Source organism: Leishmania martiniquensis, chromosome 10 (assembly GCF_017916325.1).
Source record: "Leishmania martiniquensis isolate LSCM1 chromosome 10, whole genome shotgun sequence".
Lineage (NCBI taxonomy): Eukaryota > Euglenozoa > Kinetoplastea > Trypanosomatida > Trypanosomatidae > Leishmania > Leishmania martiniquensis.
Window position 1 is genome coordinate 435,504 of NC_090145.1, and position 13,388 is coordinate 448,891.

Below are 13,388 nucleotides of genomic sequence, written 5' to 3' on the forward strand. Positions count from 1 at the left end.
ACGAAGGGTGCGGAGTGCTGGTGGTGGGTGAGGGTGAAGATCGGCGGTGGAGGCCAGAGGTGGTACGACTCTCATCCATTCCGCTACACACACACACACACGCTGCTGCGGGCATCAACGGCAGCCACGAGGAGGCGTTCTACTGTAACATAACAATAGGGAGGGGGGAGGAGAGGACAGCAGGCTGCACCCGGATACGACCGAGACACATGCCCTGAATGGAAAGCCGGTGCTGCTGCTGCTGTTACGGCTCCATCACGTAGCCTTACCCACCCGCCTCTCAACCTCCCAACATGCGTTGCGGGGGTGGGGTGGGGGAGGACGATGCAGCGGCGCCTTACTGCCCAGTGAAGATATTGTAAGTCTGGCGGTTGGCGTAGCCGGCACCCGGGCGGAGGCCACGGCCGGTGCTGGCCGAGACAGCCTGCTGCGTCTTCTCTTCGTGCTGAGGTTGCTGTTGCTGTTGTTGCTTCTGAGAAGGCTGCTGTTGTTGCTGTTGCGGCGGCGGCGGTGTCTGTGTAAGAGCCGCACGGTGATCTTCTGTGTTGTGGTCGTACACACGACCGCCACCGTAGCAGCCCTCCGTCTGATTCGTTTTCCAAGACAGCTCCGACTGGCCGAGCAGCTCCTTCATCGCGTTGCCGCTGCAGCCCTCGCGGTACAGGCGGCTCTGGCGCACACACGGACGGTCGCCGAGCATGTTGCCCTGATTCTGCGTCAGGTTCGGGTCGCTTGTGTGGTGGTGACCGGACATGCTGCAGCTGTTCGGTATAGTGATGGGTAAGCCAAACACAGCGCGCGCGGGGGAACGAATGTGCGTCTTTTTGTGTGCGTCCGCAGTGAAGGCGAGGCAATGGGAGAGCTAAACCGAAAGGGTGAGCGCGGGACAGAGAGAGAAAAGCAGAGGTCTGTGATGGATGGGTGGATGTGTGCGTGGGGTGAGAGGAGAGAGAGAGAGACAAGGGGGAGGCGTGCCGGAGTGCCTGTGCGTGCACGCCGTGGGTTCTGTAGATGGAGTGGGAGGGCGAAGAGGAAAGGCAAGGGATGCAGCGGCTTCTAGGCAGTGCGTGTCACGCGCGAGTCGGCTGAGTCGTCGCCATCTGTCCCACGTATGGACTGCGCGTGCGTCAATGCGATCGAGACACGTACACAGAAGGCGTAGTGGCAGCAATAAGATGCGCCATTTCCGCAGGAGCTTCGCGGCCCAGCACGCTCCATGTCTGTGCGCGGACGCGCGTGCGGGTGCACCGTGCTTTTCCAGCGACCACCTCCGTCTCCGCGATGGGGGACCGAGGGGGATGTCGGGTGTGGTGTGGGACATGGGGCGGAGAGACGCACTTGGGCGACATGGGCGGTGAACGTAGCGTTGGAGAAGGCACCGGAAAGGTCACACCGGGACGGCTTCGTCCACAAAACAGTAAGACGGAGTGACGCACTGCCAGGCAAAAAGACCGATTCCGCTGGCGCTCAACACACACGCACACATACGCATAATCGACCCTTTCATTTCATCGCTCCGCTGCTCCGCGACAGAAAGAAAAAAAAAAGGAACGCGTGCACCGAACATCATCGAAAAAAAATTATCTCTGTGCCTCTCTCTCTTTCTCTGTGTGTGTGTATCGATACAGAGAGAGATATACAGAGAGAGGGAGATGTCGAACGGGGCACAGCAGATACGTCTTGCATATATCCGCAGGGGGCTGACGAGCGCACTTGCCGAAGTCGGTGAAGGAGAAAGCAGAGAGATAGTAAGCGAGCGAAACGTAACCGAGAGCCTTCGCACTTCGTGCGACGCTGTCACCATGGGTATGGTGCAGACTGTCTCTGCACGCGCGTGTATGCAAGGCATGTGAGGGCATACTCACACATACGTGAGCCACGCTCACCCATCCATGCGAGACATCCAACAAGAAGCGAAGTCCGCGAAAGGATGAGAGAGAGAGAGGGGGGAGGGGAGGGAAGGGGGAGAGCCACGAACGAAGAAAAAAAACGGTGAGATATGGAAATAATGGCAGGTGAGACGTTGGCAGAGGTGACCTAAGAGAAGACTTCAGGGGTGGGAGGGAGCGGGAGAGCGGGAGGGAGAGAGCAAGAGGTAAAAAAGGGGCACGTTGGCGTGTGTGTATGTGAGGGAGAGAGTGAGGCAGAGAGGGACGATAACTGTCAGTGAAGCAGAAGCGCCGCCCCTCGCCTTCCTCCTCCCTCCCTCCCCCTTCTGAAGGGGACGGGTGAGGACCCGAGTGGAGGGGAGGGGCACCGAAAGAAGAGCACAGAAAAAAGTGAGGAGATCGCTGAAAGATGAAGAGCTCATGAGAGACTTAGAGAAATGAACAGTAACGGTGCATGTGGGCGAAGCGGTGAGGGGGGAGGGGGGAGCGTGTGTAAGAGGTGTGCATGTGTAGGGTGGGGAAAAAGGGTGTACGCTCTCTTGGAGCGCCGCCCCGCTGGACTAACAACTGAAGCAAAGAGGAACTGAGAGAGGGGTGGGGGGCAGAGGTCACCACCCCTCTCTCAGCTGTTTCCTTCGATCTCTTTCTTCAGAGCCACGCCGTCTCCTCCTTTCTGGGCTTGGACGCTGTAGTGCGCTTCCGTCTCTCTTCGCGCGGGCGTGTGTGCGCCTGGGGAAGTTACGCCTTCGGACGTCGCCGCCGACCACTACGAGGGAGAGACGCAGGCTGGCCAACTCATAAGCCGCCTTAGGAGCGCACGCCAACCATCCAGCTCTCAATCGCCTGCTTCTTCTTCTTGACCGTGTCCAGTGCCACGCGCCTCCGCTCCTCTATCGACGCCACTGTAAGTGCCCTGCTTCCACGGCGCTCGCGCTCACTTTGCGGCCGCTCCTGGGGTGCGGCCGCATCGCTTGGCTTCAGCTTTGTTGCCTTGGTGGTGCGTGCGGTTGCCTTCATCCGCGCATGAGCGCTGCCGTTCTGCTGCCGACGCGGTACAGTGAAGAGTTCCTCGCCTGCCTTACTGGGGCGTGTGAGGGGCGACCGGGGTCGCGCCGCCCTGCTTCGCGCTGGCGCCCGTGGGAATCGGAGACTCACAGCCACGTCTTCCTCCACCGCGGCGCTTTCCGCCTTGTCGGGCTCGCTCGAGAGTCCGCTCCTGTACGTCGCAGCGCTGAGACTGCTCCTGCTCGGATCGTCGCCGCTGGCATCCATTGCCGCTGCCACCACTGCCGCCACGTCGATCCGGGTGTACTTCAAAGACGACGTGCCGACAGGCTCGTGGTGTGCCTGCGCCAACGGCCGCGAGATGCCCGGGGACGTCACGACATTGGCCTCGTAGTAGTAGCCTGCCGCCGCCGCCGCCGGGGTCATCTTTGCGCGACTGCGATGCACGAGCTCCTCGAGGCCGTGGCGGTTCGCATCCGCCTCGCGCCGCTTCTGCTCGTGAATGACGAGCTCCGTCTGGTACGCCGCTGCCAGGTAGGCGATACGCTGGCGGTGCCGCTGCTGCTGCGCGGAGTCAGCGGCTGCAGGCATCGCCATGCTCAGAGACGGCGGGCCACAGCTAGCGGAGCCCTTGGCAGACGGACCGATTCTGCAATCGCGTGGCAAGCAAGCACCGCTGTACTCGGGCATGCGCGATGAACAACTTTGCGCCTGCCGCCCACCAGCATGCGACGCAAGCGGATTGGACCTACCCTCGGGGAGAGGCGGCCGTGGATTACCCACTGTGGGCGCCGCTCTACCTTTGCCAGCTGTGGCAGCAGCTTCCACAGCTGCGACCTCATGCTCCAGCTGCTTGCGCTGCTTCTTCTGCCTCTTCTTCTCCAGGTGCTTCTGCACCTTCGACGCTATCCATTCCGCAATGAACGACCTCTTGCCGCTCCCCGATAAGTTACGGTTGTTGCCGCTATCGGACGACGTACTCGTCGGCAGCAGTTTCTGGCCTGTCAGACGCTGCTGCGGCTGCGGATCGCCACCATCGCTGCAGTGGATAGGCGAGGCGGCGAGCAGAGCGGTGGAATCCTCGTCTGTGCCACAAGCTGGCGCATCGTCGAGAGCGCGACAGCTGAAGCAGGCAAGGTCCTCGGAGTTGCGCGGCGCCGTGATACCAGCCGGCGCTACTGTTCCACCGCTCGCAAACACACCCGCTGTGTGACGGCTGCTCGTGCCTATGCTGCTGCTCGGCATACCAAAGGCGGGAAGGGTTGCTGAGACGGTCGCACAGGAGTCACCCATGGTGGTGACGCTCGCAGCGGCCAGTGGCGCGGGCAGGGCACCGCCGAACGCGTCCTGACTTGCCCAGCTGTTGTTGGCGATCGGTGAGAGGCGACTCGAGGCCCAGACGTGCGAGGACACTGTCGCTCTCTTCGCGGTGGCTGCGACCTGCTCCGCTGCGCGCAGCATTGCCTCGCCTGTCTCTTCAGGGGAAGACGGCATCCATTCTTTCCAGCAAAGCCCGTCAAGGCCGGCCCCGAAGGCGCAGGATGAGGTGGTAGTGATGCTGAGCATCTCGAGCGCCTCTTCGTCGCGGTGGTACATGTCGTCGCAGCAGAGAGGGATGTGATAGAGACAGCTCGGCACGCCGACGGTGGTCCCCTCACGCTCGGCCATCGCCTCCTCGCTCCCTTCCTGCCCGTCGTCCCAGCGCACTCTTGCGTTGCACTCATGACTCGCTGCGCTCGGCAGCGTGGCGGTAGGCGGGGAGCGGATGTGGCAGTCCCCCAGCGACACCGCGCAGAGCAGACTGCCAGACATCGGTGGCGACGGTGACGACTGGGGCGCAGCCTTACGATGGGCCGATGTAGACATGGGCACTGCTGCCATCGGACTTGACGAGGTGCACCGGTGATGACTGAGATAATAGCTGCACCCCTCTTCTTCAGCGATGGCACCATTACGCATTGCGGCGCGGTAAGCGTCGAAGGCGAGTCGGTCAGCCATGCCAGGACACCGCGTCCCCGGCAGCGGCTGCGGGAATCGGCGGCGGCGGCGCTGGCGCTCTGACCGCTGGTACTTACAGAATACCTGTGGTGGTGTGGCTGCAGGGGTCGTCGTGGAGGTGAAGGAAGGTGCGCGAACCAGCCCTGATGGGGTGCGCCGTACTCCCTGTTGGAGGGCGCTTCCCACGGTGCCGGGTGAGGGGGCCGGCGCGAGTTGGTGACTGAGGAAGGACGTTGACGTGAGAGACACGCTCGACGCCCGCTGGTGCGCGCGCCCCAGACCGGAAAAGCGACGCTGCTGCGACCAGCAGAGCGGTGTGACCGGCTCCGAAAAAATGGGGTTGTTGCCGTTGCCCAAGTAGCTCGCGCAGTGTCCCCCCGAGGTGGTGCCGTACCCCACCATGGGCGACATGGCCGGTGTGGCGGTGACGGTGGTGAGGCCGTTGTTCTCGAGCCACGCCGTGCTCTCGCTAGCGGCGTAGAGGCGTGCTTGTGAGTACGCCCACGGCCCGGGTGGCTTTTCTTGAAGGTCTGTACCGCCGTCGCCCTGCAAGAGCTGCACGGAAGAAGGTAGGTACTGCTGCGTCAGCTGCAGGGAGGAGGCGAGGCTCCAGCTGGTGCCACCCTCGCCAGCCACGAGATGCGGAGGCGACTCGCCGTTGAACCGGTGGACGGGCACCACATCGATGCGCTGGGGGCGATCGCTGCGCGTCTGCGACAACTGCAGTGGTTCCCCCAAGCCGCCGAGTGCTGCTTGGTTGGCGGACGGAAGGTGCGACGATGGCTGCTGTGCGTTTGCGGAGGTGTGGTGGTACAGCGTGCCGTCCCTGCCCCCGCAGCCTACACCGCCGAGGCTGCGGGGCTCGTCGTCCGCATCTTCGCCAGCGCTTGCGCGGCACCGGGCAGAGGCCTCCCGCTGCGCTCCCAGAAGCCGCCCGCCGCCCGGCGCGGCGTCCAAAGGCTGCGGGGCTAGAGGAGGCAACCACGGTGAGACGACTAGCGACTGCTGCATCTGCTCGTGTGGAGGGGGAAAGTCGTCGCATGAGGGGCAATAGCCCACATGCCCTGGCGGCGCACCGAAGGCGTCCGTAGGAGTAGAGCTCGCGCACCCGTGCTGCTGCTGCTGCTGCTGCCGGCGCAGCAGGAATGAGCGGCGCCGCTGCGCCATCACCGTCTTCACGTAAAGTGGCGGAGGTATCTCCGGAGCACCTCTCGCGCTTGTGGCCGCTGAGCTTCTGTGAGCGCTTCTCATCATTAGCGTCGGTGCGGCTACCGCGGCGCCACTGCCGACTGTTGCCGCCGCCGTGCCGCACGCGTGGGCGGAGAGGGGTGTCAGGCACAGCGGGGTCGAGGACAGAGACAGCAGCGGGGATTGCACGGCGGAAAACAGGGCCATTGTGGGCGCACCCCCACCATCGCCGCCGCTGCTTCGTAAGGTGGCATTATTTACTTGTGTGGGACTGTCTGAGTTGGACCACACACACCCACCGACCGTGGGATCAGAGAAGTTGCGGCCGCTCATGTTCAGGGCGTTTGAGCATTGAATGCGGGCCAGGCCGTTGAGACTGCCGTCTTGCTGCGGGAAGTGGGTGACGCAGGGTGGGACGGACGCTGTGGACGGGGAGGCCGACAGGTTCGCCGGGGCCAGGCTGGATGGCTGATGCGGGCTCGACACTCGATCCATGCTGATGTTGAGACTGGGATGCGGTGTAGAGCGCGCTTGTATGCTGCTGAACATTGTGTCCGTCAGGTACCTGGCGCGGAGTTGGTTCAGGCTACTGGCGGAGGCAACACCACCCGGTGACCCGCGAAAGATGTGGGCGCCAGCCGGCCCCGCAGCCGCGGATTCGTCGGCGTAGTCCTGCGCTGGAGAGCGAATGATAAGCAGCGAGTTCGGCCGGAGGACAGCGCTGTGAGGAGGGGCAGAGCAGTGCTCAACGCTTGATGGCGTTGGCAGTTCTGAGCCAGAGATGCCGAACGCTGAGGTGCGCGCGGGATGCCGGGCGAAGGGACGGGCTAGAGGCGCGCTGCTGGCGTTCATGGCGGCGCTGAGGACAACGTCCTCGTCCTCGGTCTGACCGTGCATGCGGGCGTGGGAGTACGCAATGGCACGGTTTCCGTTAGAGGAGAGGGAGTCGCGCCTTCCTGTCGTTGCCGTTGCTGTGGCGGTGTGACCAGCTTCTCGGTGACTGGAGCCCAGTTGCTGCTCCTGGCGCAGCGGCGTGCTGTTGAGGACGGAGGCACCATCAGCAGCGTCCAGGCCATCCACCGATCCGGGCGCCCGTGGTGGCGCCAAGCCCTGGCCATGCCCCCTTTCGCGCACTCCAACGCAAAATTCACCTTCCGACGTGAATGCGCCCGCCCGGGCCTCATATCCATCTGGGCCCCGTGAGAGCGCCGCGAGGTAACTCGACTGCGGCAGGCGCATGACGCTCTCTGGCGATGCCAAGGATGGGTACTGCGCGAAGAAGCGACGCCGTCGCTGTCGTGCGCCGCTCCACCGAACTGACACATGCACAGGGTGGTGACCGTTTCGAGCGCCTGCCCGCCCGCGGCAGGGCAGGTTGCACGGCAGGCGAATCCTTAGAGGATCTCGGACGTAGCTCCTCTCACTGCCATGGTCACTGCCCGCCGCATGGTCACACATGCTGCCGCTGGAGTCGCCAGCGACCTTATGCGTCTTCGATGCGGCGGGCCCACGGCTTGGAGAGCCACGAGTCGCTATCGCCGTGCTGCGCGGCACCCTCTTCTTTGTGTCGTTCGTACCGCCGTGCGCTGACCTGCCGCATTCCCAGTTCCTCTTCGGTGTGGCGGGCGTGGCTGCGGCAGAGTCGTTGGTGACACTCGTGGGTGTCGCGTCCAACCCTTTCCTAACCGGATGCTCCGCCACCGTCTTCCTCGAGGAGTGGACTGCTGCTGCAGCACCGGAAAGCGGTAGCGACGGAGTCTTCGCAGCACCACCAGTGCGTTGTTTTGACGACGCGATCGGCGGGTAGCTGAGAGAGGGAGAAGCGACGGCAGCGGCCTTGGCTGTGCTGCTGACCGACGCGGAGGAGCTCGCAACGGCGACAGTGGGGCTTTTCCTCTTCCTCAGTGTTGCTGTGCTGGCGCCTGCAGCGACCGTCGACGAGCTGGGCATGGCCGAGTTCGAGCTACCAGCGCGCGCCGCTGAGCTGGCTGACCTCACTCTGGGACTGCTGCTGCTGCTGCTGCTCATTCGTCGCTTTCCTTTTGATTGCGATTTTTCTGCTGTTGTCGTCCCCTGCACCAACTGCTGCTGCTGTGCCGTGCTGCGGCTACCGTGGCTTCGACAGCCAGACTTCACTGGTGCTTTCCGCTTGCGCTTCAGGCGCATACTGAAGGTCTCATACGGGTTGAACTCCCGAGCACCACCGACATTCCTACGTCCATCATGATCGCCTATGACCGCCGCAGTCAGGGAGGCAGCGAAGGAGGCCCCAGCGGCTTGGCGACGGGGCTGCTCTTCAGCTTCTTCGAAGACGGTCTGGGGTGTCTTATGGTAGTGAGGGGCCGGCCAGTGACGACGCAGCACTGCGCGACAGCTCGGGTGCAGGCTGATGTGCAGCGCCAGGCTGGACAAGAATGATTGACTCATCACACTCGATTTTATTTCTCGTTTCTGATGGGTGTCCCCGAACGCTCGCCTCCCTCGATGGGTGTGTCACCACAGAGATCGAGAGGGCGAGCCCCGCCGATGTAGACAAGCGAAGGCAACGCCTCTGATAAGACAAGAAAAACAAAAAGGGACAAGTGAGAGGGAAGACAAGTTTAGCACACGCCGTATCGATTGAGGTCCGAAAGAAAAGAGAGAAAAAGGGGAGGGGTAGATCCTGTGCGACAGTTTTCGCTGACGACGTGGTGGCCTCCACTTGCTTTGCGTAGGGCCCGTTGTTTGGACTGTACCGGAGTGTGGGGTGGGGGAGAAGAGGCGAGCCGAAAAGAGAAACGCGCGCGCACACACACACAAACGAACACACGCACGCACGACGACGACAACAGAGAAAAAACGAACGCAACGGCGCCCTGTGAGAGCGATGGACTTCTCTACGCGTGTGTGGTAATATGAGGAGTACCTCTTCTTTTTTTTCGTACGCCGTTTCTCTCTCTCTCTTCCTCTCTCTTGTACGCGCGCCTACCCCACGGTGACAGACGGAAAGCCACAGGGCACGAGGGGTTAAATGCGTATAGATATAAATATATACCTGGAGAGAGAGAGGGAGGGAGGGAGGGGAACAAAGCTGAAGGAGACGTGTGCTTCGCTAAATCAAGAAGAAAAGAGATGCGTTTCGGCGCTGTTGTGAAGTCCTCAATACACACACAGATATATATATATATATGGAGAGAGAGATCGTGTCTGTTGACGTTTTCTCCACTGCCCAAGCGGCTGGTGTCGCTGCACCAACAGGCAAGTGACAGCGGAACAAGAGCAGGACACGAGCGGTGAGGTGAGGGGGGAGGGGGCTCTTCCTCGAAGAAGTCCGCCCGCGCGCAAGAACGCTGACGTGCCTCCCCCCAAGGTGCGCTCCGCTCCTCCAATGGCGAGAGGCTGCAGCAAACAGGGACGCGAAGAGGGAGAGGGGACAGAGAGGGAGGAGTACACACACGCACACACAAAGAGGGGTGAGGTCCGCGTTGGAACAAACGCAGGGGCCCCTCTTTGCGGCGGAGTGTGGAAGCGGGAGACAGCGAGGGAAGGGCGTGTGGGTGTAAGGGAGGGAGGCTGGGGGGCGAATGATGCAGAGGCCCGAAGGGGTGAAGAAATACAGAGGTCCAAAACGGGATAATAGAGGGCGTGTGGCGACAATCGCAGCAGCAGCAGCACGAAAGCTAAAAAGAAGAGAGTATCGAAACGAAAAGCGGAACACACACACACAAAAAAATCAGTTACAGAGAGAGAGGGAGGGAGAGGAGGGCGCTGGGAAACAGCGGGATGGCGAGGCGGTCGAGCAGCTTAATCGTCGCTGTGTGAGGGCGCAAGCGCGTCTGTGTGTCTGTCTGTCTGTGTGTGTGTAGCGAATTTTTTCCCTATTAAAAGCAATCGAAACAGTGAGCGGTAGGCAACAGAAACGGATTTGTTTTGCTGAACGTGTGTATGTGTGTGTTTGTGGGGAGGGAAAGGGGGTGGGGGCGGCGGTGGCGGCGTCGGCGTATACGAATGGAAGTCTGTTGGAAGTACACACGATCACACCGACACACACACACACATACACACGCACATATATATATATATATGTGCGTGTGTATCCCCACTGATGCGGGCGCTGCGATCCGTTATGTTGTTCCGTGATGGACGCACAAAAGCCACGCACACCCTATCCGAAGTGCACAGTCAATCACGAGCGCGCCTCTCGGTCTTGGGATGGATGGATGGATGGATGAAGGGAGGGAGGGAGGAGGTGGGAGAGGTGGAGCAATGCTCGCCTTCGTCAACCTCTTCTCGCCTTCGCTGCTGCCGTTACGCGGATCCTCCTCTTCCGTCACGTGAGCGATGAAATGCGGCGGGGGAAGTGCAGCGGTGCGAATAACGTAAGGAAAATAAAAAAACGTGTGTGTGTGTGTGTCGACTTGGCTGGCCTGGAGATGACGACACGTCTGCCACTCCCGCGGCACCGATGAGTTGGGTAATACCAGGAGTCCTTTTTCTGGGAGGCGTGCGCGAAGGAGAGAGAGAGCAGAGGGGAGGGGAGGGCAGCACGGCGAGCGCACATACGCCTTTTAAAGAGACGGCTGCGCCTCTCCTCCTTTCGGTCACCTCTAGACTCACACAGGGGGTGGACACACACACACATACACACACACAGAGACCAGGGGAAGGACGGGCGTGTGGTTCGTTGCCGCCGACAGCACGTGCGTGCGGGTGTGTGCGTTGCACGTACAGGAAAGTTTACTTGTGCGCGTGTTCGGCTGCGTTCAAGGTGAGAGTCAGTAGAGCGGCAGGCAAGGAGAGAGAGAGTGAGGAGTCCAGGCTGCCATGAGAAGGTATGCATGCACTGCGCTGCTTACGGCTCGAAAATTCAAGGGCCGAAGTTCACGGAGAGGAAAACGAGGCGGAGGAGGAGGGTGGGTGGGGGGACATGCGCGCCCAGCGGGCCACTGCTTCCGCTCTATCGTCTGGCTGTTTTTCTTTTCCGTACTCGGCTTCCCTGACCAGTCAGCAGCTCGTATAGTCAGACAAAGCCGCCGAGAGCGTTGCCCTCTGCACATCGCCTCAGTCGCCACCACTGCCGGCGCCGCAACGACCAGATTGCAAAGAGCACGAACGGTGACAAGAGGGAGGGAGGCGAACATGCGCATGTCTGCACAGACTTCGGTGCCGGCTGCAGGCGCGACGCATCACGATAGGGTGGGGTGGGGGCGACAGCGTTGCCTCGGCCTTGCAACCCTCGTCAAGTTCACCGCGGATTCACTGCTTCGCCGCCTTCCGCGTCCAGGGTGGCCACTACGCGCCCGATGGCGTCACTGCATCCGTACTGAAAGGCGGAGAAGTTGACGTGCGTGTAGCCGCGAGCGCGGAGGTCGCGCACAATGGCCACCGTGATGTCCACCATCCTCTCTTGAAAGCACTCTTCTGCTGCCTCCTTCGCCTGCTGATACGCCTCGATCGCACTGAGGGTTACAGAGCGATCCGTCTCGCTTTCCGGTGTGCCTGTCAGCGCGTCGCAGTGGCAGCACACAGCCTCCGAAGGGGTGGCAGCCGCTCTGCGCAAGGCTTCGACGGCGGAGTGCAGTGCCATCTCGTACTCGCGCAACGCAGCTTGAAATGGTGCACTCGGGATGACCTTCAGCTGCAGCGTTGTGCGCAGGAACTGCTCCCCTCGCAGGGGTGCCATCAGTCCCGGTACCACAACGAGTGAGGGCAATGGGGACAGTGGTGGTGGTGGTGCTCCTGCTGATGACAGTAAACTTGTCTCGCTCGCTGTCCTCTCTTCGGCAGCAGCTGCACCATTGCCGTCAAAGTTGCAGACGACGCCTTGGGCAGTGGTGATGGACGAGCGCAGCGCACTCCGTATGTCCTCTACGTAATCCAAAAACTCTGTGGCAGAGGTGACCATCTGTGTCACCACCACGTGAGCGCCTGCCGTGTGGCAGCCGTCCCAAGCTCCGGCGTCGATGCATTGCCGCGTTGCAGATGGACGGAGGAGCACCTTGTCCACAACTGTCCGCCGCGTGCAGGCGGCGCGCACGTCTAGCGGGTAGGAGGATGGCGTTGTCCACAGACGGCGCACGGCGTCCAATCGTGCGAAAAGAGCGCCGGCTGCCTCCACGCACGACTCAACCGACGGAGGGCGTCGTGCGTTGTGCGTTCCCAGAGCCCGCCGAAGCCGTGCCTCGGTGTCGGCAAAGGCAAGGTCTAATTCTTCAAGGAGCTGAAAGGACGACAGCATCTGGTATGGCAGGAGCGGCTGCCCTGACGACGATGCTGTGGTGGCGGCATCGGCTCGCTCTTGCGCTGTTCCCCATTGCCGGTCCAGCACGTGACCCTGCGGGTACCCGCCTACGCACAGGCACACAGCCGCTCTCTCAGCGTCGCTACCGGAGGCCTGACGCGGCGCTTCACCACTACGACTTCTGAGAGTGGCGCTGATAAAGCGTAGCAGGTCAACGCCGTCCGCGAAGTCGGCGTACGGGCAGGGGGAAGAGGGGGAGGAGGTGAGTGCGCCGTCCCTTTGCGCGGCTGCCCTGCGCTGCCGGGTGTGCCCACCGTCATCACCGCGCAAGACCATCAGCCCACGGCTGCGGTGGCGAGTTCCCTCTTGAACCTTCGTAGCGCTCGACTCGGTGGATACGACCATAGAGGTGCGACGATCAAAGTCAGCGAGGACAGCGGCCACCCCGCACCGGCTTGCACCCGTCAGCGACTTCGCCTGCTGCAAAGAGGCAGGGGAAGAGGACCCCGACAGCATCGGAAGCCGTCGGGAGCCCTGGTAGCCCCCTTCTGGGCCCTCCACCGACTCCGCGGCGAATGTGGCGCGGGTGGCGGTGACAGTGAGGACAAGACCCACATCTGTCGGCACACATTCGTGGAGGAACGTGAGCGCCTGCTGCGTTGCAGACGTCTCCGCCGCATTTTCCGAGCCAAGTGCGGTGCCTGCTGACGCCGCTGCCGCGCCTTCCGCCGCTGCAGAGGTGAAGTACGGACTGTAGCAGGTACAGGTGATAAAGGTTGGGTGCAGAACGCAACGCAGCAGCGCGCGGACGTGCGCCTCGAAGGCAGGCGTGGCGGCTGGCACAGGTGGGGGGACCACAGCAAAGCTGTACGACATAGGAAGCGGGGCTGCAGGTGCCTGCTCAGAGGGGATCTTTGGTGCATTCTGCCCGTTAGTGGCGAATAGGGGCAGCGTTGGCTGCAGCAGCTGCAAGCGGCGCCATAGCAGCGAGGTACTGGACATGCTGCTCATAGGAGAGGCGCTGCCGCAGGGGGGGTGGAGCAGTAGGTGGTGGTGGTGAGAGGACGGCGGGGATGGCAGCGTGGGAG

At 62.1% G+C, this 13,388-nt stretch overlaps 3 protein-coding genes across 3 annotated transcripts; all 3 read right to left on the reverse strand.

Moving 5' to 3' along the window:
- Positions 1-337: 337 nt before the first annotated feature.
- Positions 338-754, reverse strand: LSCM1_07072 (uncharacterized protein; the record flags this gene model as incomplete). Its single annotated transcript, XM_067324460.1, has 1 exon — positions 338-754. The coding sequence occupies one exon, from the start codon at positions 752-754 to the stop codon at positions 338-340; it is 417 nt and encodes a 138-aa protein (XP_067180664.1).
- A 1,942-nt stretch (positions 755-2,696) lies between these two features.
- Positions 2,697-8,507, reverse strand: LSCM1_07073 (uncharacterized protein; the record flags this gene model as incomplete). The annotated part of the gene is made up of 1 exon (XM_067324461.1): positions 2,697-8,507. One exon carries the CDS (start codon positions 8,505-8,507, stop codon positions 2,697-2,699), a length of 5,811 nt encoding a protein of 1,936 aa, XP_067180665.1.
- A 2,797-nt stretch (positions 8,508-11,304) lies between these two features.
- On the reverse strand, positions 11,305-13,311 carry LSCM1_07074 (uncharacterized protein; the record flags this gene model as incomplete). Its single annotated transcript, XM_067324462.1, has 1 exon — positions 11,305-13,311. The coding sequence occupies one exon, from the start codon at positions 13,309-13,311 to the stop codon at positions 11,305-11,307; it is 2,007 nt and encodes a 668-aa protein (XP_067180666.1).
- Between the last annotated feature and the right edge of the window lie 77 nt (positions 13,312-13,388).